Source organism: Littorina saxatilis, linkage group LG11, assembly GCF_037325665.1.
Source record: "Littorina saxatilis isolate snail1 linkage group LG11, US_GU_Lsax_2.0, whole genome shotgun sequence".
In the NCBI taxonomy this organism is placed as follows: Eukaryota; Metazoa; Mollusca; class Gastropoda; order Littorinimorpha; family Littorinidae; genus Littorina; species Littorina saxatilis.
In genome coordinates this window covers 19,619,432-19,646,280 of record NC_090255.1, presented here as the reverse complement: position 1 = coordinate 19,646,280, position 26,849 = coordinate 19,619,432, and the positions used below count along the sequence as shown (strand labels likewise).

The 26,849-nt window shown below is 42.9% G+C and overlaps 1 protein-coding gene across 2 annotated transcripts; it reads left to right on the top strand.

The window, feature by feature from the left end:
- The first annotated feature begins 449 nt into the window (after positions 1-449).
- LOC138979955 (uncharacterized) lies at positions 450-26,595 on the top strand. 2 transcript variants are annotated; one of them, XM_070352722.1, is made up of 8 exons: positions 450-640; positions 11,896-13,055; positions 14,039-15,485; positions 15,770-18,410; positions 18,881-19,010; positions 19,499-19,675; positions 20,631-20,851; positions 22,333-26,595. In XM_070352722.1, exons 2-8 carry the CDS (start codon positions 11,969-11,971, stop codon positions 22,450-22,452), a joined length of 5,823 nt encoding a protein of 1,940 aa, XP_070208823.1. In that variant the 5' UTR covers positions 450-640; positions 11,896-11,968; the 3' UTR covers positions 22,453-26,595. The 2 variants fall into 2 exon arrangements, with proteins under 2 accessions (XP_070208823.1, XP_070208824.1); XM_070352723.1 differs by having other exon boundaries at positions 453-640; positions 11,896-11,943.
- The last annotated feature ends 254 nt before the right edge of the window (positions 26,596-26,849 follow it).

Here is a 26,849-nt window from a genome sequence, read left to right as displayed (position 1 = left end):
GTATATGGTCCCCATTTTTGGTGAACTTCCATCTCCAACTGTAGCACGTAGCCGGGCACAACGAATCCTTCTTTATCATGTATTATTCGGTGTGCACATTTCTCAAATCGATTACAGTATAGCGTTCACCGGATACCTCCAGCTTCGCTGGGATAAAAATCCCTGCGCTTAGAACTGTACCCACGGAATACGCGCGATATAAGCCTCATATTGATTGATTGATCTTGCTAAACCTCTATGCGGGAAAACCTCAATTTGAACAACTTTTCGACGTTGTTCGGGCATACTGAGGGGTATTCTGAGTGATGGTCTGGCTAATCATTCGACAGTATTGACTTCGAATGCAAAATATTCCTTAGCTAAAATTAACGGGTATATAATATAGGACCGGAATGGATCACTATGACCTGAATTTGGTCGTGGAAATCGATCAATACTACTGAGCTACGCCTATGTGGCGAGCAGACAGAAGTCGTTGATTTGAGCGTCTCGGTGCACACAGCGAGCCAGCGTTGGACGGACCGACAGACTGCGTGCAATGGCGTGCACAAAAACAGTGATTAATTTATCACTCTACAGGTGGCCTTGACACTGACTGGGTCGCACTGCTTCCTCCTGTTGTTGTTGTACTGGTTGTGAGGTAAGATATTCCTCTGCATGGGCTATATACACACTGGGCTTTCTGTTGTGTGGCTTTTGCAAATAATGATTGAAGATTGGCTCGCTTTGCTTCCTTCAACATTGATTTCAAAATGCATTTTTACGTTATAAATGCTATCAGAACGCTAGCGCGAAAAGCGAACAAGCACACAAACAAATAATTTTTCTCGTAGTGTGGGAGTGATGACCCAGTCCCTAAAGGCTATTAACACGCTCGGCTTCCGGTCGTGTGGCTTTTGCAAATAATGAAGATTGACTCGCGTTGTATTCACGTGGAATTTACGTAAAGACGCAACGTAATTTCCACCAAACCACAACCTAGTATACCCCCCGCGCGCGGGTTAGGGGGAAGAATTTACCCGATGCGCCCCAGCATGTCGTAAGAGGCGACTAACGGATTTTGTTTCTCCTTTTACCCTTGTTAAGTGTTTATTGTATAGAATATAGTCCATTTTTGTACAGATTTTAGTCAAGCAGTATGTAAGAAATGTTAAGTCCTTTGTACTGGAAACTTGCATTCTCCCAGTAAGGTCATATATTGTACTACGTTGCAAGCCCCTGGAGCAAATTTTTGATTAGTGCTTTTGTGAACAAGAAACAATTGACAAGTGGCTCTATCCCATCTTCCCCCTTTCCCCGTCGCGATATAACCCTTCGTGGTTGAAAACGACGTTAAACACCAAATAAAGAAAGAAACAACCTAATATTCACGTTGCGTTTACGTTGGTTTCACGTAAAATACAACGTTGTCTTCTTACGTTATTTTCACATGATTTCGTCAATACCAATGTACGTACATTTTACTTTGAAGCGCAACGTAAACCCAATGTTCGCCAACGTGAATACAAGGTGAATACAACGTAAAATTGTTTGCTGAGTAGGCACAGACAAGTAATTTCGTTCAGTATATGACATATTATTATATTCCCCAAGTAGTCCAAGCATATTAGAGAACAACGTTGAAGTGACAATGACTAGGTTTAAAATGTCCCTTATCAGAAAGTTCAACCTCAGTCCTTTGATGTTTATTAAACACATTTTCATATAAAGTTGGCGCTTCATATGGAAAAGTGGCTTTGAAATTGACCCTAATCCTTCTTTGGGCTCTGTAAATGTCGTTTGGGGCTATGGTTGTAAAACGGTATCTACTGGTCACCCCAATGTATAAACTGAAAACTCTTTCTGCACCAGAACACGCAGAAAGGATTGTATCTGCCTGATGTCTGATGCTTTTCAAAATCCCCAACCACTAACACCTTCAAAACGGACATTAACTGACACTGTTGTTTTTCCCTATATAATCCTTACTATTTTTCCGAGACGTCGTCCTGTTGTGTATTTAGCTTGCCACAACCTCATACATGGTCCTAAAAGTTAAAGTTGAAGAAAATACTAAAGATAAATGAACAAGCTGACGCAGTGTCATTCGCACCGTGAATCCCCCCATGGGAACATACTAAAGTCTGGTTCCAAATAGGCTCAATTTCCTTCTATTTCTTTGTATTTCTGCCTCGTAGGGGTAGGGGTGTTCAAACCAAAGGCACCTTTAAACCAAAATTAAAATCACACATCTTACAATACTAAGACACTCAGCAGTGAAAGGGTGTCTGCTGGTAAAAAATTCCAAACAATCCTAAAAGTACTTCACTACTAAACGTGCTTTTAAAAAGAGCCGTTATTTTTCCCTCTATAATCAGTATTGTGCTTTCTGCGATCATGTAGTCTATTTAGATGGTTGTCATGTGCACATGAGTTGCTAAAGCGTTTTCAGTTGGGCATATGTCGAAAAGCAAAGAATTAGCCCTTTGAAAACCATCAGAACTGTCACACAAAAATAACATTTACCTATCTCACCAACTGACCAAACATAGGGCTTTTCCTTATGTATTATGTATTGTCGTGTTTTTTGTAGCATACTTGTGAAAACAGCCACCACTGTTGTAAATGATACTTTAAAGAGCATTATTTCATTTTTACAGTTGAAGGACAACCTGGACTGCCGTATATTACAGCTGTTTTACAATCAGCCAACATTTTCTTAACAAACGTATGTTAAGAACAACTCCCATAGTGAAATTGAAGGAAAACAAAGTGAAAACCCCCCTGCCATAGAGGAGCTAAAGAATCAACAATAAACGACTGCATGGATAGCTTGATGCACGAATGCATTGCGGACATGTTTGTCTCCAACCAAGAGAAAGTTCCAAAAAATCCCTTTTGTGCTTCTTATTATACAGTGACGTCAAAGACAGCCTTTTCTGCTGTTCATACATTCAGGGGTTATGGTTACACTAAACGACGTAGTTGTAGCCATACTGCCATCCAGATTTATTTTTTCCTTGCGAGCAGTCACAGGGTGTTTGTGCTGTCTGCCAACCGTCAGACGACCCCGCCCAAGTCTGTTAAGGGACCGTTTGACCGTTATAGAACGCGTCTTTTTGATTTTTTAGCACATTTGGAAACGGTTGATTTTTATCCCTACCATTGTTTCCAAACATTATATAGGAATGTTTTGTGAACAACGGATAATAGCCGCTACTCGCATGTGTAGCAAAAGTGAGCGTACATACTCACCCTGGTCGTACAGCCGTTGTCCGTTGCCCGTCTTCATCTGTCTGTACAAATCATTACCTTTGGATTTTTCTCGAACGCTATGAAGTGAAGAAACACCAAATGTTGCAAAATGTTGTATGACCCCAAGAGCTCAAAAAAGATACTTGAGAACCTTGACCTTACCTTAAGGTCAAGGTCACAGGGAGAATGAATGTGGTCTAAAAACTGCAAAATTTCACATTGTGCCAGTTTTCTGGAAAACAAATTAAAAACAGCGGGCTTAGTTTTGTATGGTATACAAGAAAAAGAAAGCCTTATCTTCTGATACCATTTTGGTTGACCTCGCTTCAATGTCAAGGTCACAGGAGTCCTTCAAAGTTGAATTGTATACATGTTTTGAAGTGACCTTGACCCTGAACTATGAAATTTTTTTTTCAAACTTCATAATTGTTTGGGGCACATGTTATATACTGATATTGAGCCACATTTAGTCACATATCATCAAGGTCAAGGTCACTTTGCCCCTTATGAAATGTGACTGAAACGGGCAATTGAATCACTAAAAGTGACAATGTCTCTTTGTAGAAAGTGCCAATAAGTATGTTTATGCTTCCTATGTCTTGAATTGATAGCCTTGTGATGTGTGACCTTTGATGATCTTGACCTTGGCCAAAGGTCATGTGTAATTTGGTAGGAAAAATCTGTAAACCAGTTCTAATAGTGTACAATGTCCTTGCCAGCTTCAGTTGTTAGACCTTCACCTTCAAGGTCACCTGAAGGTCAAGGTCACTTTAAGACAAAGGTCAAGCATGAGAGTCGCATGGGCTTTGCTTTGTTAAGATTTTTTACCAAGACATGGATTTCTTTACCCGGCTTGGTCACATTTTTCATAGGGGTCAATGTGACCTTGACCCTAACGATATGTGACCAGATGTGGCTCACTATGAAATTCTAACAAACGCCCCACTCAGTGTTTAAGTTTGTAAGAGATATCGTCCATAGTAAAGTTAAAGGGGCAAGCTCACATCAAAATATGTCTACAATTCAACTTTGAAGGGCTCCTCTGACCTTGACATTGAAGCGAGGTCAACCAAAATGGTATCAGAAGATAAGGCTTTCTTTTTCTTGTATACCATACAAAACTAAGCCCGCTGTTTTTAATTTGTTTTCCAGAAAACTGGCACAATGTGAAATTTTGCAGTTTTTAGACCACATTCATTCTCCCTGTGACCTTGACCTTAAGGTAAGGTCAAGGTTCTCAAGTATCTTTTTTGAGCTCTTGGGGTCATACAACATTTTGCAACATTTGGTGTTTCTTCACTTCATAGCGTTCGAGAAAAATCCAAAGGTAATGTTCAGTACAGACAGATAAAGACGGGCAACGGACAACGGCTGGACGACCAGGGTGAGTATGTACGCTCACTTTTGCTACACATGCGAGTAACGGCTATTATCCGTTGTTCACAAAACATTCCTATATAATGTTTGGAAACAATGGTAGGGATAAAAATCAACCGTTTCCAACTGTGCCAAAAAATCAAAAAGACGCGTTCTATAACGGTCAAACGGTCCCTTAACAGACTTGGGCGGGGTCATCTAACGGTTGGCAGACAGCACAAACACCCTGTGACTGCTCGCAAGGAAAAAATAAATCTGGATGGCAGTATGGCTACAACTACGTCGTTTAGTGTAACCATAACCCCTGAATGTATGAACAGCAGAAAAGGCTGTCTTTGACGTCACTGTATAATAAGAAGCACAAAAGGGATTTTTTGGAACTTTCTCTTGGTTGGAGACAAACATGTCCGCAATGCATTCGTGCATCAAGCTATCCATGCAGTCGTTTATTGTTGATTCTTTAGCTCCTCTATGGCAGGGGGATTTTCACTTTGTTTTCCTTCAATTTCACTATGGGAGTTGTTCTTAACATACGTTTGTAAAGAAAATTTTGGCTGATTGTAAAACAGCTGTAATATACGGCAGTCCAGGTTGTCCTTCAACTGTAAAAATGAAATAATGCTCTTTAAAGTATTATTTACAACAGTGGTGGCTGTTTTCACAAGTATGCTACAAAAAACACGACAATACATAATACATAAGGAAAAGCCCTATGTTTGGTCAGTTGGTGAGATAGCCTAAATGTTATTTTTGTGTGACAGTTCTGATGGTTTTCAAAGGGCTAATTCTTTGCTTTTCGACATATGCCCAACTGAAAACGCTTTAGCAACTCATGTGCACATGACAACCATCTAAATAGACTACATGTTCGCAGAAAACACAATACTGATTATAGAGGGGAAAATAACGGCTCTTTTTAAAAGCACGTTTAGTAGTGAAGTACTTTTAGGATTGTTTGGAATATTTTACCAGCAGACACCCTTTCACTGCTGAGTGTCTTAGTATTGTAAGATGTGTGATTTGAATTTTGGTTTAAAGGTGCCTTTGGTTTGAACACCCCTACCCCTACGAGGCAGAAATACAAAGAAATAGAAGGAAATTGAGCCTATTTGGAACCAGACTTTAGTATGTTCCCATGGGGGGATTCACGGTGCGAATGACACTGCGTCAGCTTGTTCATTTATCTTTAGTATTTTCTTCAACTTTAACTTTTAGGACCATGTATGAGGTTGTGGCAAGCTAAATACACAACAGGACGACGTCTCGGAAAAATAGTAAGGATTATATAGGGAAAAACAACAGTGTCAGTTAATGTCCGTTTTGAAGGTGTTAGTGGTTGGGGATTTTGAAAAGCATCAGACATCAGGCAGATACAATCCTTTCTGCGTGTTCTGGTGCAGAAAGAGTTTTCAGTTTATACATTGGGGTGACCAGTAGATACCGTTTTACAACCATAGCCCCAAACGACATTTACAGAGCCCAAAGAAGGATTAGGGTCAATTTCAAAGCCACTTTTCCATATGAAGCGCCAACTTTATATGAAAATGTGTTTAATAAACATCAAAGGACTGAGGTTGAACTTTCTGATAAGGGACATTTTAAACCTAGTCATTGTCACTTCAACGTTCCCTTCACTAAAGTGGCTAAGATGCCTGGACTAAAGGCTATACACACTCGGCTTTCTGTTATTTGCTTTTGCAAGTAGCGTCATTGAATTAAGATTGTTTGACTCATGGATTTCTTTCATCCACTTTTTATATGTAGCCGTGTGGCGATTTCATGTACTGTTGTCCCTCTCTTTTACTCCCTGTCTATTATCTTCCCCTGACCCAAGTTGTGTCTCCCGCTAGAATTATTGTGTGTTGTAGCTAATTGTTGGTGTGTATGGAGGCTGGTTTCTTATTGGTTGATTGTTTGAACGGGTGCGCGGGTGAGTCAGAATAATAGCGTGGGCTAGAAGAGTACCCGGTGTGATTTTGAAGTGTGAAGACGTGTCAGTGTGCGTATCTTGGATTGTGATGTTTAGTTGTAGTTGAACGATGTTTGTGTTTCTGTAATAATCAATGCAAGTAGTGTAGTTTGGCCCATTATAACTGTATTTTGGCGAAGGAGTGATTCGAGGATTGTTTAGAGAGACTTTGTGTGTATGTTCAGTTGAACAAACGTTTCAGAGCTGGGTTTAATATCAGCCGCGAAGTGACTTTCGACCGGGATCGTAATTCAAGTTCCGACGAGTTGTGTGCGGCTGTATATTGAGGAAGGAACTACACTGCTTTCTGGTGTCTGCTTTCTGGTGTACGTTAATTAAAAGTCACGTTATCGCAACCTCTGTCTTGGCGTCTCATTTATGCTTCCTGGCCTATTTCCCCCCTTCCACTCCACCCTATCACATATAACATCATTGTGCATGATTCGTTGTGTTATCAAAACGTTAGCGAGACGGGCGAATATGCACAAACGAATAGTTTCGCTCAATGTATGAGATTGACAGCCAGCTTGTTCATGCAGAATTTAATCTTGGGCAGGCATATTTCCACGCTTATGATGTACGTGTGGATGTGTTTTGGGTAGGGGGCGGTGGAGATGAGTGTGTGTGTGTATGTGTGTGTGTGTGTGTGTGTGTGTGTGTGTATGTGTGTGTGAGTGTGTGTGTATTTGTGTGTGTGTTTGTGTTTGTATGTAAGTTAAGTGTGTGTACAGTGTGTACTTTAACACACACACACACACACACACACACACACACACACACACACACACACACACACACTGAGGAAGACTTATCATAGGTTAAGTACGCTATCACAGCAACCTTGGGTGTCATTACAGCGAAAATATATTACGCTTTATCTTAGAGACAATAGAACGATACGCAAGTTAGTAGACCTGTAGTATTCGTGGTGATAGCACCTTGTTTGTATGCGACGCCGCGGTGTCTTTACTTAGAGCCGAACATCCGTCTCCCGGACACAAAGCCCTTTTAAAGTAGAAGACCACAGAGCTAAATTTAGCGTTGCCAGCACGCGAAACTAGAGCAAAATCAATGTTGGCCTTGAAGGTATCAGCCCTAGCTGTGTGTGTGTGTGTGTGACTGTTCGTTTCTTTTTTTCTGAAACGAATTGTGACTGTATTGCCATGAGTTTTTAGCACAGTGAAGAAAGATGGCAACACTATCAATCACAACAAACAAGTCTAAGCACACGTAGCTAAAACCTAAACAAGCAAATAGCAAATTGTGCGTCTCTGCACTACTCATGGAAGCCAGAATTACGTACTAGAAATGTATGGAGGGGTCCCGGGACGCACTGAATTTACGTTATCGTGCGTTTCTTAGATACTGTTTTCAGACTGTAGTCGTTCATACGTGCGTGCGTGAGTGCGTGCGTGCGTGCATGTGTGCGTGTGTGTATGTTGTTGAAATATCCTCTTAGACTATTACGACCAAAAAGACACTACTTATTACACTAAGCGTGACCACAATGTGGTATAAGTATACCAGATGCTTTGGGCCCCATGGAGTTTGAGACCCCCTAAAACTCCGCTGAAGGGGTCCATGGACCCTCTAAAACTCCGCTGAAGGGGTCCATGGACCCTCTAAAACTCCGCTGAAGGGGTCCATGGACCCTCTAAAACTCCGCTGAAGGGGTCCATGGACCCTCTAAAACTCCGCTGAAGGGGTCCATGGACCCTCTAAAACTCCGCTGAAGGGGTCCATGGACCCTCTAAAACTCCGCTGAAGGGGTCCATGGACCCTCTAAAACTCCGCTGAAGGGGTCTATGGACCCTCTAAAACTCCGCTGAAGGGGTCCATGGACCCTCTAAAACTCCGCTGAAGGGGTCCATGGACCCTCTAAAAGTTCAAAGTAGAGGGTCCCGTAACCCTCTAGATGAGGGAGCCCTGCACATTGAATCTTATGTAAACGATTCGCACCTCTAATGCTGCGTCGCTCACAAGAAATAACGGTTTTATGTGTGACGAAAAAAAAGAACAGGGGTACGAGTACGGTGATAAATACAAGACTTATTTTACAACCATTTGAAAAATACATACCCCCCGCGGGTTAGTGGGAAGAATTTACCCGATGCTCCCCTGCATGTCGTAAGAGGCGACTTACGGATTCTGTTTCTCTTTTTACCCTTGTTAAGTGTTTCTTGTATAGAAGTCAATTTTTGTAGGCTACAGATTTTTAGTCAAGCCGTATGTAAGAAATGTTAAGTCCTTTGTACTGGAAGCTTGCATTCTCCCAGTAAGGTAATACATTGTACTACTATATACAATCATGTTTGCGTTAAAAAATGATTGATTGTTGGCACGTGACCAAGTGGAGGGAAGGTCTTATCCCGTGTAACAGCGTGAACCGATCTGAGGTATTAAGAACAACTTTTGACACGTCAGGGACGGCGCCTTTGACATCAGTTATTGTTGATGAAATGTGTGTGCCAGGAAATATGAGATATGTTAATTAGCTGACAGTCTTGGGTGTTTGCATACAGCTGGTAACGTCAGAATAGAGCGTTTGCAAGATCGTTCTCTCTCTTGTGTGTGTGTATAGGGGGGGGGGTGTCGGGTGGGGTGGGGGTGGGTGAGTATGTGTGTGCGAGTGTGTAATAGAGAGAGAGAGAGAGAGAGAGAGAGAGAGAGAGAGAGAGAGAGAGAGAGAGAGAGAGAGAGAGAGAGATGTTATTTAGCTGCCAGTCTTGGGTATTTGCAGCTGGTAACGTCAGATTAGACCGTTTGCAAGATCGTTCTCTCTAAGGATTTGGTCGTTTGTTTTGTATGTTTGTCGAATGTTTTAGTCAAACATGTTTTGTTTTGTTTTTACATTTAGTCAAGTTTTCACTAAATGTTTTAACATAGAGGGGGGAATCGAGACGAGGGTCGTGGTGTATGTGTGTCTGTCTGTCTGTCTCTGTGTGTGTGTAGAGCGATTCAGACTAAACTACTGGACCGATCTTTATGAAATTTGACATGAGAGTTCCTGGGTATGATATCCTCAGATGTTTTTTTCAGTTTTTTTGATAAATGTCTTTGATGACGTCATATCCGGCTTTTCGTGAAAGTTGAGGCGGCACTGTCACGCTCTCATTTTTTCAACCAAATTGGTTGAAATTTTGGTCAAGTAATCTCCGACGAAGCCCGGACTTCGGTATTGCATTTCAGCTTGTTGGCTTAAAAATTAATTAATGACTTTTGTCATTAAAAATCTGAAAATTGTAAAAAAAAAAAAAAAATTTAAAAAACGATCCAAATTTACGTTCATCTTATTCTCCATCATTTTCTGATTCCAAAAACATATAAATATGTTATTTTTGGATTAAAAACAAGCTCTGAAAATTAAAAATTATGATCAAAATTACATTTTCGAAATCAATTTAAAAACACTACCATCTTATTCCTTGTCGGTTCCTGATTCCAAAAACATATAGATATGATATGTTTGGAATAAAATCACACTCAGAAAGTTAAAACGAAGAGAGGTATAGAAAAGCGTGCTATCCTTCTCAGCGCAACTACTACCCCGCTCTTCTTGTCAATTTCACTGGCTTTGCCATGAGCGGTGGACTGACGATGCTACGAGGGGGGAGTCGGGGAGGGGGGGGGGGGAGCGAGTGGCTCGAGTCGCACACACAAAGTGTTTTCTATCGATTTCAGTAATTGTATTTAGGTCTTCTGCAAGGGCAACTGTGATTTTTTTCTTCTTCTGGTATAGGCTAACTGAATACTACTGCGCAAGAGCCTCTTATGAGTTAACATTGATGCTGAGGTGTCACAAAGTCAACTTTAGAAAGTTCATGTATTACTAATTGTAGTGTCCGGAGTGGTGTAGTGTAGTGTGTATGTGAAACTATCACACACGCATGCAACATGTAGCATACCAACACAGCTAGTGTGTTTCAGAAAGCTGTTCTTTTGTTTGGAGATATGGTAGATCGTTTACATCGATGCTAGTGCAGCCATGTTGTCTGTCGGAATCAAATATAACTTCATTATCATTGGCTAACTACTATCAGGTACAGAAACCAGTTTCAGAACGAGGGCGCTACATCACTGTTGTCGATATCAGTGTGCTGTAGTCTGTAACAAACTGTAAATAAATTGCACATGAGTGACTGCTATTCTGACTTGGTTGTGTTTGTTCTCTAAAGTATTGGTGCTGGTCGACAGGCCTGTCATCAATGCTATACTGAAGATAAATCTAGCTGTCGAGTGGGATCAGATTAGGTCATTAATGCATCGTGATAAGATGAATGCTAGAGCTTTTGTCTTTCATGAAGAATACAGATATTCGTGTTTATATTCTCAAAGTCCCATGAGTTCCAATAGTAGCTATTTTAACTAACAAACTAACACATAATTGTGACCCTCCAACAGGGAATGAGCCGGACGTCACCTCGCGCGGTTCTGGGTTAGACCCAATGTACGTCCGGGGGGTGTCAGGTATCAAAGTGAGGGTCACCTTAGTCACAGGCTTATAACTCGAAAAGTTTTCGCTCTTTTCTAAAACGGTTTTCACCATTGGGTAGATCATAAAAAAAACTCTTACAAAAGGTGTAATGATATAAAATTTAAAAAAACTGCAAATGTGACATGCAAAACATTCTGTGGTGGAGGGTCACAATTATTAGTCTTTAACAACGCATGTGTCAAAGCTATCTATACACAGACGAAAACAGTTCTAAACCGAGTACTTATTCGGTGTATCAGTGCACAGCTGGCCTGTGGCTCATTTGAAAAGCAAATGCTCGTACAGCTCACCTTTGGGCATACGTTATTTGCATCAGAAACACATTAACTGCTTCTCCAGCTCCGTAAATGTTAAAGAAAATGATTGTTTAATCCTAGCACGACCGCTCCGTGACCTACCGTTATCATTTTATTTTGTAATTCAATCTTACAATACCTCCAACATTACAAACCATAGCACACCCACACACACAAACACACACAAACACACACACTAACACACACACACACTCACACACACACTCACACACACACACATACACACACACACACACGCACACACACACACTCACACACACACACACACACTCACACACACACGCACACACACACACGCACACACACACACTCACACACACACACACACACACACACACACACACACACACACACACAGCCACCACCACACTTGACACAAAGAGTGTTTGATTTAAATTGGTTTGAATAAAACATATTTTACTAAACGGTAATGCCAAACACTGCTCATTGACAAGACTGTCCTAATTGCTCAGGTGAGTCAAACCCCGTTCTGATTGTTGCAGGCAGACGTGAGTCCCGGCCAGCATGACGTCACGCAGGACTCACTGATGGTGACAGTTCCCACCACACACCGCCATGTTGTTCAACAGCTTGGCTGCACTGCTCTCTTGTCTGCGGGTCTCCTATTGCATTGCTCTTTTTTTCCTGCTTGTCGCTTTATCGGCCCTTGTAGACTGCCTGTATTTGTTGTACTGCTTTGTGCGCTGTGTGTTCAACTACTTGTTTCCCCGACCGACCATTGCTAACACAGTCTGTGAAGAACGCCAAGCACAGGAAACCTGTCAAGGGGCAACGAACATTGCCAACACAGTCTCTGACGAACACCAAGCAAAGAAAACCTGTCAACCTCAAGCGACATCAGTGCAAGGACCAGGTAGGGATAACACACGGTATCACCAGCAACCACGAAGCGAAGGGGCTCAACTGACAAATCGGAGACCTGAAAAAACTGGAGTTAAAACACATGATAAAAACTTCGAGGAGGTATCGCAGATCGACGAACAGCGTTCTGTAATCACAAAATATGAAGCGGTCCAAGATGCACCACATAAAGATCAGCAGTCTCAAGTGTTACCACACACTGAAGCTGCCAAGAATGGATCATCAACTGTTCAACAACCTCAAGTTACACCACATACTAATGAGGAGTTTCAATTTTTGGCACACACTGAAGAAGCCAAAGATGAATCACCAACTGTTGAAGAACCTCAAGTTGCCACGCAATATGGAGCGGCCTACGGTACACCAGAGTTTGCTCGACAACTTGAAGCTGTAACACAAGAACATGTGGTCAAGGCTACAACACTGACTGCAGAACAATCTGGAGGTACTACGCACCATCAAGAAGTCCAGAATACACCACAGATTGCTCAACAACCTCCAGTTACGGGTCAACATGGAGAGATCGAAAGTGCTTCACAGATAGCTCAACGATCTCGAGTTATTACTCAACAAAGAGAAGTCCATCATACATCACTGGTCGCTCAGCAAACTCGGGTTGCAACAATGCAGGGAGAGCCTCAGAGTCCCCAAATACATCAGTCTTCCACGCTGCATGAAAAGATCCAGAATTTGCCATGCAGACCACCTCCGATTGGAGCTGCATCTTCTGAAAACGTGGCTGTCCCATTACTACTGGAGACATCTATCGAACGTCCACAATGTTGGTACCACGTGAATGCCTAGTTTTGATTACGTTATTAGAAAATACTGGCGACAGACTGCTTTTTAAAAACATTTTTTTTTATCTTATCAGAAATTACTAACAACAAAACGCTTTTTTCATTTCATGTTTTCATAACTTGTTAACAAGTACTATTTTACATTCAACGTGAAGCTAAAATAGTCATACTGCTTTAAGGCAATCATCCTGTAACTGCATATATTGAAAAAGTGAAAAGAGTCGTGTAGCTATGAGTACATTTTTAAGAGTGTTAATTCTTTCACACTTAAAATGTTATTCAAATATTTTTAGTCAAGCAGTATGTAAGAAATGTTAAGTCCTTTGTACTGGAAACTTGCATTCTCCCAGTAAGGTCATATATTGTACCACGTTACAAGCCCCTGGAGCAAATTTTTGATTAGTGCTTTTGTGAACAAGATACAATTGACAAGTGGCTCTATCCCATCACCCCCCTTCCCTCCGTCGCGATATAACCTTGAACGGTTGAAAACGACGTTAAACACCAAATAAAGAAAGAAAGATTCAAATATTTCAGATTTAATACCCCCCAAAATGGTCAGTAGGGTACTCGCGGTTGGGCCTGGTGAGGTGTTATCTCGATTTTCACATCATCAGTATGGTATCATGAGAAACATTAGAAACACAATGATGCTCATCCTCGGAGTTATATTAATTACAAATTGTAGTTTTTTTTATTGATTGATTTATGTATTTCCATAACTGTCAATGTATTGTTACAGTAGAAAGATACGCATTATGTGGATGGGTTAGAGTTCTGGGTGATCCCTTCTTTCTTAAGTCAGCGAGAAAATATACATTACGTGTGCGAACAAAAGAACGTTTATCAACAAATAGACATTACCGGCTCACAATGATTAATATAACAATGTTTTTTTGATTAAGATACGAATTACTTTTGCTTTGCTTGTACATTTAAGAGTATTCTTTTTCTGTATTTTCAGCTTACCATCTTGAAAGACAAGAAAAGGACGACACTTGCAGCTTCACGGGAACCGATGAAGAAGCTGCATCAAGTGCTCCTCTAGATGGCAAAAGGGAAGCTACTGAGGGGCTCAGCTCGATGAAAACTGGCATTGACAAATTGAAGATGGATGCAAAGCCATCTGAGCCATTGTGTGCGGGAACTCCTGGTTTGCATCTCTTGTCAGAAGAAAAGCCTGAGCGTAAAGGAAAGAGGAGAAGAAGGAGAAAATCAAAGAAAAGCGAGTCAGGCAAAGAAGAAGGAGCAAAAACCATACCTCAGCAAGCAAGGAGTACCTTAGCTTCAGACAGCAGAGAAAACAAAACAGAGGATTTTATACAAGACACAGACGACCGCATCATGGACGATATCTTACTCCAACAACCAGGAGATACCATTATTTTTCAAGCATCAGCAGACATCTATACCAATGATCCGCTGCAGTTTACACTGGACGTGGTGAGCCTGTGGAACACACCACACCGTGACAAGGCCTACATCGTCATGGGAGTCACTGCCGGGCAACGCTTGCCCAACACTGTAACTGGGCTCCAAGCCACGGGTACTCACGCGATGTTCCAGGACATGTTTCAATGGCAGCTATTCCAGCAACAGTCGCCCAAGTTTACATACCGAGAGGAGACCTTCTCTGACAAGGTTGTTGGAATAATTGAGCTTGAACCAAATCGCAGTTCTGGCTTTCCCAGCATTGTTACGAGTGATGAAATGGCTCCGCATTTGGTGAAGAATCAGCTGTGGGCTCGCAGAAACGTTACCAACACAGTGATTGAACACTCGGATCAACTCGTGGCTGATATTTACACATGGTTCACAGAAAAAGCACCAGTTACCGACTCAGGAGCAAACACCCTGGGGAATAATTCCGGTCAAGTTCGTTACTACAGGCAGGACAGTGCTACAATGCTGAACTCGTCACAGGGAGCAGAGGTTGGCGTAGTGAACGAAGCCTGCACAAGCGAAACAAGACATGTCATCAATCAGAAAGGTCAAGATTCAACCAAAATTCTCCCGAAGAATAACGCCACCACCAACATCCCAGCATTAATGAAGGCCGTGGGTAACTTCGAGACGGGCCACTTTGTCCTGGTGTGCGGCAGTCTCAACCAGCAGAGCCGTAAGCTACGAGCCCTGGCGCGCATCCCCTGGCTGGCAGTGTACGACTTCGACGTCTACGGGAGAGACTCGGGCCTGCTGCTCACAGTGGAGGAGAGCATGAAGAGGTCACAGGGGCTGAGCGTGTGCACGTGGAGCGACCCCCACTCTGGTCTCACGGACCTGGGGACGCAGTGGTGGAGCATGCGAGGCAGACGCGATGTTCCCCACAGCAGGACGTCAGACACGTCCCACCACGACTGGTTCGCACGTGTCCGTGACAAACTGGACGACCTGTGTTCGGAGCTTGCCAGGTGTGTAGGTGTGTGTGTGTGTGGGGGGGGGGGGTGTTGGGTTGGGTTGTGTGTGTGTCGTGTATGTGTGAGTGTGTGTGGGTGTGTGTGAGAGAGAGAGAGAGAGAGAGAGAGAGAGAGAGAGAGAGAGAGAGAGAGAGAGAGAGAGAGAGAGAGAGAGAGCGCGCAATATATCTAGAGTACTTCGTATGTTTAAAAATGTTGTTTGGTTGTTTAAGAGCAGACGAAGCACACTTCTCCATTCATTGGTTAATTTTAATAAATTATCTTATGTCTTGTGTCAGGTTCAGCGAGGACTACACCGTCCTAACGATCCTCGTGCTGTGGCCACGCGAGGACATCGAGGCGAGGTGCGTGCACAAGATGCTGGTCAGAGTCCGTGAGTACGTCCAGCCCAGACTGATTCTCTGCTCCACGGATCCCAACACCGATCTTCGTCAGTCCAAAGTCGTGGAAATGATTCAGTACGAGTATGAGGATAGAGCCCAGTTGTTTGACACCCCACTGGAAGACCTGTGTGACACCATCGCTCACACATTACCAGACACAATTTGCTCTGTGGACAATGCTCAGTACGAACTTCCAGCGTACGATGAAGGCGATACCAAAAAGGCACTCACTGCGAAAGATGCTAACTGGCTGGCTACGGACCTAGACGTTCTCTACCTGAACAGTTCTGCTCCCAAGAAAGACCTCACACCTACAAACCTCAAGAACGAAAAAGACAACTTTTTCCGAGGAGGGACCATCAGATGGTATGCTCGCTACGCGTTTGGCAAGAAGCAGCACGACGTGGAACGCTCTATCCTTAAGGATCTAAAGGACTACATCCAGAAAAGCTTCACAAGGAGGTACAGAAACGGAGTGGTAACCTTGTACCATGCCCCTGGCTCCGGAGGATCCACGATGGCGCAGCGGGTGTTGTGGGACCTGCACGAAACGGTGCCGTGTGCGCAGGTCAAGCAGAGGACCGGTTCCTCCCTGGAGGAGCTCGCGGAACGACTGCAGTTCCTCCACGACGCGTCGCACAAACCCGTGCTGGCTTTGCTGGATGGGGAGGACGAACCGAGACTGAAGCACATCGTGCACCTGCTGCAGCGCAGTCACGTGATCCTGCTCCACGTCAGGCGTTACCCTTACCTCATCAAGGAGTCACACGTTGAGGTCAAGCATCCAGACTATGACGACCCCACTCCTGCGCCGGAGACGTTCTTCTTGTCGGGCTTTGTCGACAAGAAAGAGTCCCAGCATCTCCTTGACAACTTCACCAACCACTGTGATGCCGACAAGAAGAAAATTGAGAAGCTGCAAAAACTTAACACCGACATACAGACCGACAAAGAGAAACATCAGATGTTTGAATTCGGTCTGACCGTCTATGCAGACGATTACAAAGGCATACGAGCCTACGTGGAAGGCTACCTCTGCCTGGACTTAAGCCCCCACAATGAGCTGGACCCCTGGCAGAAATGCCTTGGCTACATGTCCCTGGTCTACTTCTACGGGCACTGCCCCGTACCCTGCCAGTTCCTGGGAAATATCATGAGACATTCAAGGAATACAGCCGTTGCCCTGAACGACTTTCCGCAGCACCTACAGATCCTTGTGGTGGAGGACACGAACATGGGCAAACGCGGTTTCATACGGGTCACACACCAGCTGATCGCCAGGGAAATCCTGGAACAGATCCTACACAGAGGGCAAAGGAAGGTCAGAAGTCTGGATGGGACTGGCGGCAGCGGCGGTAAGAGTGGCGAGCTCAGCAAGGAAGCCAAGTACAACCTCAAAGACTTCTGCCTCGACTTTCTGCAGCAGATACAGGAGACTAACAGAAGGTCGTCAAAGATTTCTCACATGGTGACCTTCACCTTGACCAAAACCTTCATCTTTCGTGACACTGAGGAGATCAGGGCGGCTGAAGACATCCAGACGAGACGAAAGCCTCAGTTTTCGCAAGCCATGTTGGACCTGGACAACTACCCACCCTACGAAGGTCGGAACGAAGTTTTCGAAACGCTGTGTGAGACGTTTCCTGACGACGCAAATTTCAGAGCACACGTGGGGCGATTCTTCAGCATCTGTCGGCCACAAGAAGAGGAAGAGACCAAAGAGCACTTCAAGGAGGCGCTCAGCCTGTGCTACGCCCTCAGCAAAGGTGCTCGCAAGCCGGGGGAGATCGACGAGAAGGTGAAGCAGACCCTGATCCACGTTTTACACATGTTTGGTAACGCCTTTCAGCGCCGCATAGTCAAGTACACAGGCTGGAACCCCGGGGACAGGCCCGCGCTGCGCACAGCTACTGCCGACGTGGAGAGAAGACTGAAGGAGGTGATCTCCAACATCAGTCAAGCTTGCCAGTACTATCTGCAGGCCAGGCATTACACGACGCAGGGCCAGGAGGACGGCTACACCTTCATGAATGAGATGCAGGCGCGGCTACAGGCATGTGACTTTGTCAGCAGAGTGTACCCAGGAGGGCTCCAAGCCTTGCTGTCGCTGAAGCGAGAGACAGTGGAAGTGAAGTTCGTCAGAGACAGCGTTCCCATCATCGACGACCTCATCAGGGCTTGCGACAGCGCCGCTATGCTGGACAGGCGCACACAAGGTCCCTTGCTTAAGGCCAACGTGCAATGGTACAGCAGCTTGTTCAACTCCTACACGCCACAACTGGGGAGTCTTGTGGAGGGAGAAGACATCACCTCCTTGAGACTGGACATCGCCACGCTCAAACTCAAGTTCCGCAGCTCGGATAGCATCGTCGGCATGGACAGTCCGCGTGCCTCGGCCCACGACATCACCAGCATCGTCAGCAAGCTGGAGAAAGTGTTCGGCTTACATGGCTGCTCGGCGGACACCAACACTCGCACTCTCGACCTGGACTACCTCGACTGGATCCTTGCCATCCGCAATCCGAACTTCGGCCAGGTGAGATCAGTTTGGTTGTCTGTTGATGAGTGTCAATTGGATGATAATGTTTCCTGTCCCACAGGCTTGTACCTATAAGGGACTAGCATTGTGGGTGCGCTTACGGGAACGGAAGGAAGGGCACCTGGCCACAGGAGGGGAAGTGCCGGGGTTGTCGGTGCGCTATGTCAATTGTCATCAATTACGAATTTGTATAGATAATGCATAAGTTGTGTTCCTTCTTGCTCGTGATTTCCCCCGTCGTTTTCAAATACAAACCAGAAAAGATATTCCATAAAGAAAACCAGATTATTGCCTGGTTTGTTACTGGTTGTAAGATCAGTGTTGTAATTTTGCTTTACCTGTTCAAAGATTATAATTGTGTAGGGGTGAAATGAGTCGTGACTGCAGCCAAAGGTGTAACTTTCAACCGCTGCCGAACTCGTAAAAATGAATATCTTTTAATATGCATGAACATGATTTTGTTACAGATGTACACCCCAGAACAAGTGTTAAAACAAATTCGTCGTTGGTATGACACTTCACTTCAGAGTGCACAGGCTGTCTTCTACCTCTTCATCCTCAACTCTCTGATCGGTTTTGGGACCAGCAATTCTGCGGGTAACATTTTATTTCGTACAGGAATTGACACATAAAAAAACTGTTGTTTTATTAAGCGAGATGTACTGGGCAAGAAGGATGACACGATATTGTTTCTAGCATAACCTGCAATGCTGACTTGCTGAGTTGTTGCCTTAATACCATCTGTTAGGCACTGAACTGTTCTGCATACATGATTGAATGTACGACAAATAGCTGGTTAGACGAAAGTAAACGATGGAATGGGTGGGATACAGCGTGAGAGGGTATAACATAATCCTCTTTGGATTGCTTTAGTTTGGAAAAACGGGATTTGCAAAAGTGACAGTCTTTTGTAGTTTAAGTTACGAAAATTAAAAGATAATCCCAGTCCATAATTTTGCACGTTTTTACACACACAAAATGCTGACAGAAACGATGTTTGATGGGTTGTTGACAGACCAGGTTCTTTGAGTCAGTCCGATGGGAATATGTCGCCTAGTGTCATTTATACTGTAAACTATCCCCAGGGAACCACCAGTGCCTGAAGGAAGCTCACAAGCTTCAGGAGAACAGCCTGCCGAAAGCGGTGAAGATCGTGGCCAGACCGCACCACCCTCGAGAATGGGTGGGGAGAGATTCCCTGGCGGGAATACGGCGTCTGGTGCCGGGCAGTTCCGTAAAGCACATGGAACACCGCATTACTGGTATGTTTGGAGAAAGGGTGCAAGGGCGGATGGGGGATGGGAGGGGGGGGGGGGTTGTAAGGCAGAGAGTCGTTATAGGGAATACGGCGTCTGGTGCCCGCCAGTTCCGTCAAGCAGATGGAACACCGCATTAAAGGTATTGTCTGTCTGAGGGGCTTGTGGAGGACGTTTTTTTTTCTTTAGTTGTGTGTGTGTGTGTGTGTGTGTGTGTGTGTGTTTTTATATAGAAGCAACTTTTATTTTTTGCGTTAGACAAAAACTTGTCGGGAAGATTAGTACTAAATGACAAACGAAACGGATTTAACAAACCAAGTAGTCTCTTCTTGACTCTCTCTTCCAAAGTAAAACCTCTGACGTCAAGGGCGAAACAAAGTTCCATAACTCGAGACGTCTTAATGCTAATGTGGCGTCATGTAAACATTATGTTGCTTCTCCTTCACAGAAACCGAATTGTGTTTCTGTGACTTCGTCATATCAGCAGGAGAATATCACTCGTACGGTCACTGCTAGGTTGTGCGTGTAACGGTATCGTATATCATTTAAAGAGTGCTATTATACCCCACACTTGTATTATTTGGATAAGACGGCATAACAAACGCTGATGAAGGTTTTGATTGTATTTTATTACAAGCCAAATTTTGTGTATACAAATGTAGAATAAATAAAGTAAAGCCAACATTGAACATTGTTTTAAAGGAACTGGCCTACACATACAAGATCGATAAACATATCCACTGTACAGAATTGAATTATGGAAAATTTAGGCTGAAGTGGGCCTTGTGGAACAGCACTTATTATAATTGATTGTATGTTGTATGGAATATGTTTTTATCCGTCATATCCACTCTATTATTATCTGACTTCTGTGCATTGCATGACACTGAAATTACACCTACGAATAATGAGGTATGCGCTTGACTTTGATGCCTTTTTCTTTGCCTCTATTCTGTCCAAGGTAAAGAGTCGCTTGATAAACTGGCAGTCTTCAAAGGTACCATCCGACGGGGCAACAAGAAGGTGGCTGGCTACATTGACCTTGACCTTGGTGAAAACAGCACGCCTGTGAAGGTCTTCTTCGTCCCGCTGTCCGCCAGGATGGTGGGCACGCGCTACGCGGGAGATCGCGTGCAGTTTGCCCTGGCCTTCACCTTCGACAAGGGATATGAGGCCTATGAGGTATGGAGTTTTGGATTGCTTGCATTTGTCGCTGTCTCTGTTTGTCTGTCTTTCTGCCTCTCTCTGTCTCTCTGTTTCTCTCTCTGTCTCTCTGTCTCTCTCTCTCTCTCTCTCTCTCTCTCTCTCTCTCTCTCTCTCTCTCTCTCTCTCTCTCTCTCTCTCTCTCTCTCTCTCTCTCTCTCTCTCTCTCTCTATTTAGTTTACATAAAAGAGCAATCAAAGTTATTTTATTACAAGTCTCGGTTTCCAACGAAGACTATTAACTTTTAAACATCCTTCGTCCTAAATCAAGACTCATGTACAATAAAGGCGTTTTGATGCATAAACTCATAATTGGAAGAGCGCCTGCACCTCTTTCTCAATTCACTTCCCACAATTTGAGAGACCCAACAAAAATGTATGCTCCTCGGCCTCGTATAGATCTTTTTAAGTCCAGCCTACTCTTTTCGGGGACTAATCTTTGGAATTCACTTCCAAGCGGTCTCAGACATTCCGTCAATGCCAAGACTTTTAAAGACAGATATTTCTCATTCCTTATACATGGCACATTTCGTTCTCACTTAGCCTGAACATGTTTATATTGTTGATGCCTTATTTTTACCTTTTACACGTTTCAGTAGATAAATGTACCTAATTAATTTCATAGCATGACTTATGTAACGATGCTACATTGTTATTACTTGCAACGTAGTTGTTCCATTGATTCCTCAGTTCACGGAATTTTTCTTCCCTCGAAGTTGCACACGTTTTTACTTGCTTGAAACAATTTTCATTATGCCTTATTTTATGTCATGTTGGTTTGTATTTATATTTTTGTTTGTTTGTTTAGTCTGTTAATCGTTTGCTTGTTCGTCGTTTGTTTTTTATTCTTTAATTGATATTCCAACATTTTTAAAACGTATTATCATTAGATTAAACCCTCCCATGGGCGAGGGCTGGATGTAAAAAAGCACCTGTTTGCTTATGCCATTACCCTCGTAAATAAAGAATTTGTCATTGTCATTCTCTCTCTCTCTCTCTCTCTCTCTCTCTCTCTCTCTCTCTCTCTCTCTCTCTCTCTCTCTCTCTCTCTCTCTCTCTCTCTCTCTCTCTCTCTCTCTCTTTAACACGCACGACCACACACACACACACACACATACAATTTCACACACACGCACACACACACACACACACACACAATTTCACACACACACACACACACATACAATTTCACACACACATACAATTTCACACACACACACACACACACACACACACACACACACACACACACACACACACACACACACACACATACACACACATCAAATTGTATTCTCAACGATGCCAGGCATATTTTCATCGATCATTTAAAATGCGGTTCGGCACCATTACTGACCAGATCGCGTACGACCTAGAGCTCAATCTATATCACAGTGTCAGTATATTCCTGCCCTAGTTCTTTTACCTGCCTAATGTTCACACCAACTTTCCCCAACCAGGTGCGGGCCCTGGAACGCGCTGCTTGCTCCCGGTGCAACAGTGAGAGAGAAATGACGTGGGACTGCCCTGAGGACGTCTGTTCCTGTGGTGGTGTCTTCGTCTCTCACCAGTCAACGTGAACTCAAACCCAGCCAAACTGGCCTTAGGCCACACAAAAAAAGTTGTATGTTTCTGGTAACATGGCTAAAAAAAAATAGGGTAGGTGGGTAGGGATTTTTTTTATTTATATATATATATATATTTTTGTTTTTGTTTTTTGTGGTCAGGGTAGAAAATAACTATACAGTGACGCAAAGAGACTGGACTTACTATACAAAGAGAAAGACAACACATTACAAAACAATTGAGACAAAAGGGATGCGGGGTTATCCCCCTTGTGTCGTCTGCCGTCTGTTACTTTCGTTTTGACGCTTTTTTTTTTCTTTTTCTTTTTTCAAATGCAATAAAAAAAAGTCTAGGGTCAGGATTTTTACGTGTATGAACGTAAACTTGAACAACGTAAAAATCCACTCGTGCAAAAACACGAGTGAACGTGGGAGTTTCAGCCCATGAACGCAGAAGAGGAAGAAGAAAATCAATTTAATGTGCTCATTGATTTTGAAAGCTGTAAGCAAAACTCCTCGTGTGTTAATCATGTCCCCTTCTTGTCTTGCATAAGGGTGAAGGAAAACTGATACAATGTTCTAAACGTTGTGTTTTATATCAGATTTGGCAAACCTTATTTCCTCCTTTTGGACTATTGTCTATTATCATGTCTGAGTAAGCCGTGCTACAGGCTGCCACAGGTCTATCTTGGCTGTCGTGTAGACTGAAAACATTCTTTACTTGGACACACACACACACACACACACACAAAATCAATAGTGTTGCTGCATTCTGTGTGGAGGTGGAGTTATTTGCTGAGTTAATTTTGAAGATTGACATCGGTGTCACTCTTCAGTTAATTTACCCCCCCCCCCCCCATTCTGCACAGGAAGCAGCCATGCTGTTAATGTGTGGTGTGTGCAAAAGAATGCTCTGTTTCATGTGAAAGAATGCTGTTTCCACGTGAAAGAATGCTCTGTTTTCATGTGAAAGAATGCTCTGTTTTCATGTGAAAGAATGCTCTGTTTTCATGTGAAAGAATGCTCTGTTTTCACGTGAAAGAATGCTCTGTTTCATGTGAAAGAATGCTCTGTTTCATGTGAAAGAATGCTCTGTTTTCATGTGAAAGAATGCTCTGTTTTCACGTGAAAGAATGCTCTGTTTCCATGTGAAAGAATGCTCTGTTTCCATGTGAAAGAATGCTCTGTTTCCACGTGCAAGAATGCTCTGTTTCCACGTGAAAGAATGCTCTGTTTCCATGTGAAAGAATGCTCTGTTTCCGTGTGAAAGAATGCTCTGTTTCCGTGTGAAAGAATGCTCTGTTTCCACGTGAAAGAATGCTCTGTGTCCATGTGAAAGAATGCTCTGTTTCCATGTGAAAGAATGCTCTGTTTCCACGTGAAAGAATGCTGTTTCCATGTGAAAGAATGCAATGTTTCCATGTGAAAGAATGCTGTGTTTCCATGTGAAAGAATGCACTGTTTCCACGTGAAAGAATGCTCTGTTTCAATGTGAAAGAATTCTCTGTTTCCATGTGAAAGAATGCTCTGTTTCCACATGAATGAATGCTCTGTTTCCACGTGAAAGAATGCTCTGTTTCCATGTGAAAGAATGCTCTGTTTCCACGTGAAAGAATGCTCTGTTTCCACGTGAAAGAATGCTCTGTATCCGTGTGAAAAAATGCTCTGTTTTCATGTGAAAGAATGCTCTGTTTCCACGTGAAAGCCTGTACAGATCTGTGGAGGTGAACATGAACGTGTATACGAGAAGGACATAACATTTAAAATGCTGTGACAGTGTTGGTTTAAGAGTGTTTTATTCATTTTCTTCGTACACACGTTTCAGACAAGAACAACATATAGAACGACCACAAGCTCACTGCTTATTATGGACTCGTTCTAAAAATGAAAAGCAAAACACATTCCGATTACAAAACATGGCGAACAAGTGATAACTTCAACACTTATCTTTCATAATATTTTATGATTATTTTATATAAATGAAAATGAAGAGGGAGAGAGAGAGAGAGAGAGAGAGAGAGAGAGAGAGAGAGAGAGAGAGAGAGAGAGTGAGTGAGTATATTCTCTCATTCTGGGATGACGAGAAGCCTTGATCGAGCTTCTTGCTTCTCTTAAAGGTGGTCGTCTACATTTTTGCTTTTTTTTTCAATAATCTTATGGTTAGATTTTGCTAAAAAGTTATATCAGATGATGAATGAATCATGGGGAAAAAAGTTATAGAAAAAAAATATATGTACAAAAAAGATTTTATTTTTGGGTAGCGTGACTCACGCTTCCAATATTTTGTTTTCTGTTTGCTGAGAACATGTGCTTTGCCTAAAAATACTGACCAATAAAATTCATGTCACTATGCTTATAGCCACGCCCAAACAAGTGCAGCAACAGTTTGACACTGGAGCGCTGTCCACGCTTTTTTTTAAACGCACTAAATGCACGGGATTTGAGAGGAGTTTTGCGCTTGGCATTTTCCAAATAAGGATATCCTACTATGAGTACTACGCTGGAATACTACAATGAATTTTCAAACGGCTACACTGGCTTCGTCTTTCCTGATCGAAAGGGGGTGCATTGTTGATATTTGTAGATAATAGACTCTGCATTTTAATGGTCAAATGGCGATTTGGATATAAAAATGTAGACAAGGACCTTTAACCATTGAACCATAATTATCTTCGAATAACGGTGATTCTTATATCATGGAAATGTTTTTGTTTTCGTTTTGAGTTGCTGCTGTGGCCCTCGTGAAATGGATCCCTGTTTGAAATGACAGGGTCCGGTCTTATTAGATATGTTTTCATAAAACGACATTTGTTACTGTGATATATTACACATTGGCATTTGTTACAATTCAATACTTTGTTTTGTTTTCCTGGCAATTATCTTTCAAATGGGAATTATTTGCTGTCTTGTAAGTAGGTTGTGTTTTTGTGTTGTTTTTTGTTGTTGCTTTTTTTAATTTTAATTTTTTTGTATTACCTCAGTTGCATGAAGGTTGCTACTACCGTTATTTTTTGGCTTCTCTCTCTCTCTCTCTCTCTCTCTCTCTCTCTCTCTCTCTCTCTCTCTCTCTCTCTCTCTCTCTCTCTCTCTCTCTCTCTCTCTCTCTCTCTCTCTCTCTCTCTCTCTCTCTCTCTCTCTCTCTCTCTCCCAGCGGGCAACATCCTTCTCCATAGGTCTGTTTCTTTTCTCAATCAAGTTCTTCCATTTTTAAATCATCAACTTTATCAATAAACTAGTATCGTGTAAAAAAAATTTAAAAAAATAAAAAATCATACCATAAATGGACTCCTAATGTTTAACTCAAATTCCAATAATGGGCATGGTAGGTTGAATGATCCTTTCCTTATAAACAAACCCGGTGATCGGTGAGCTTTGTTGAACAGCATCATCCTTGGTGAACTTTTTGTGAGCTCTGTGTGCGTGTGAGTTGGTTAGTGTGTTGATTTTCCTGTCCCTTTACACGTGCCCTGTGTCATACTACGTGAGTAATAACTGACTAGGCGTTACCACAGCTGACATGAGTAGTTGAAAGTGGTGCCTGGGGCGAGAATATTACAAATGTTTTCACGATAGTTGACCTTGGCATTGCATCCAGTTAATTAGGTATCGAGGTAACCCAGTTTATTAGGAGAGATATGTGTTGTGAGTCGCATGTACAAATGTGCCTCAGACGGGCACACTCCTTCTTGTGTAAAGAGTTCGTCTCATTATCTGAGATCGGCTGGTTCCCTCCCCCTTATGTCCGTGTGGCAAGAATCAGACAGCAGAGCACATATCCTGCAGGCTTGTCCATACCACAGTGCTCTGAGGGACACCACCTGGCCAGAGCACGAAAAAGATCCCACGTTCACAGCGAAAGTCTCAGGGCTTGGAAAACACGATCGAAGACACGCATGCATCATCTCTCGTCTCCAGATTATCATGATCCTATTTCGATACTTTGACGAGACAAACCCAATGCTGGTGTGTCGAAGAAGACAGCCACAGCGGGCTTGTTCGAATCAAAGTATCACACCATATCTTCAGCGTATTACCAATACCTGTCCCAATATAGACCAGTTGGTCTAAGAGGACGTTAAACCCATAATAGTCAGTCAGCATTTTTGATGATAAATTGAATTCTTAAAAGTCAATAGTTTTTTTAAAGTTTTTTTTATAGAAATTAATTCATAAAAAAGCCAACTCACCACAGCAAGCAGTCATGGTGTTGAATGTTGGTATGTGTCCAGGTGGAAGGATAAATTATAGTCTTATCCCATGTGATAGTCTGGCTAAACCTAACATGGTGAGCCGGATTCCCCCCGTATGGCAATCCGAATGGTGCAAAAGTCCCTTTTAGCTCTTGATGTCTAAATAACACATTATTTAGCTAAATAACGCGTTATTTAGCTAAACAATGCTTTATTTAGCTA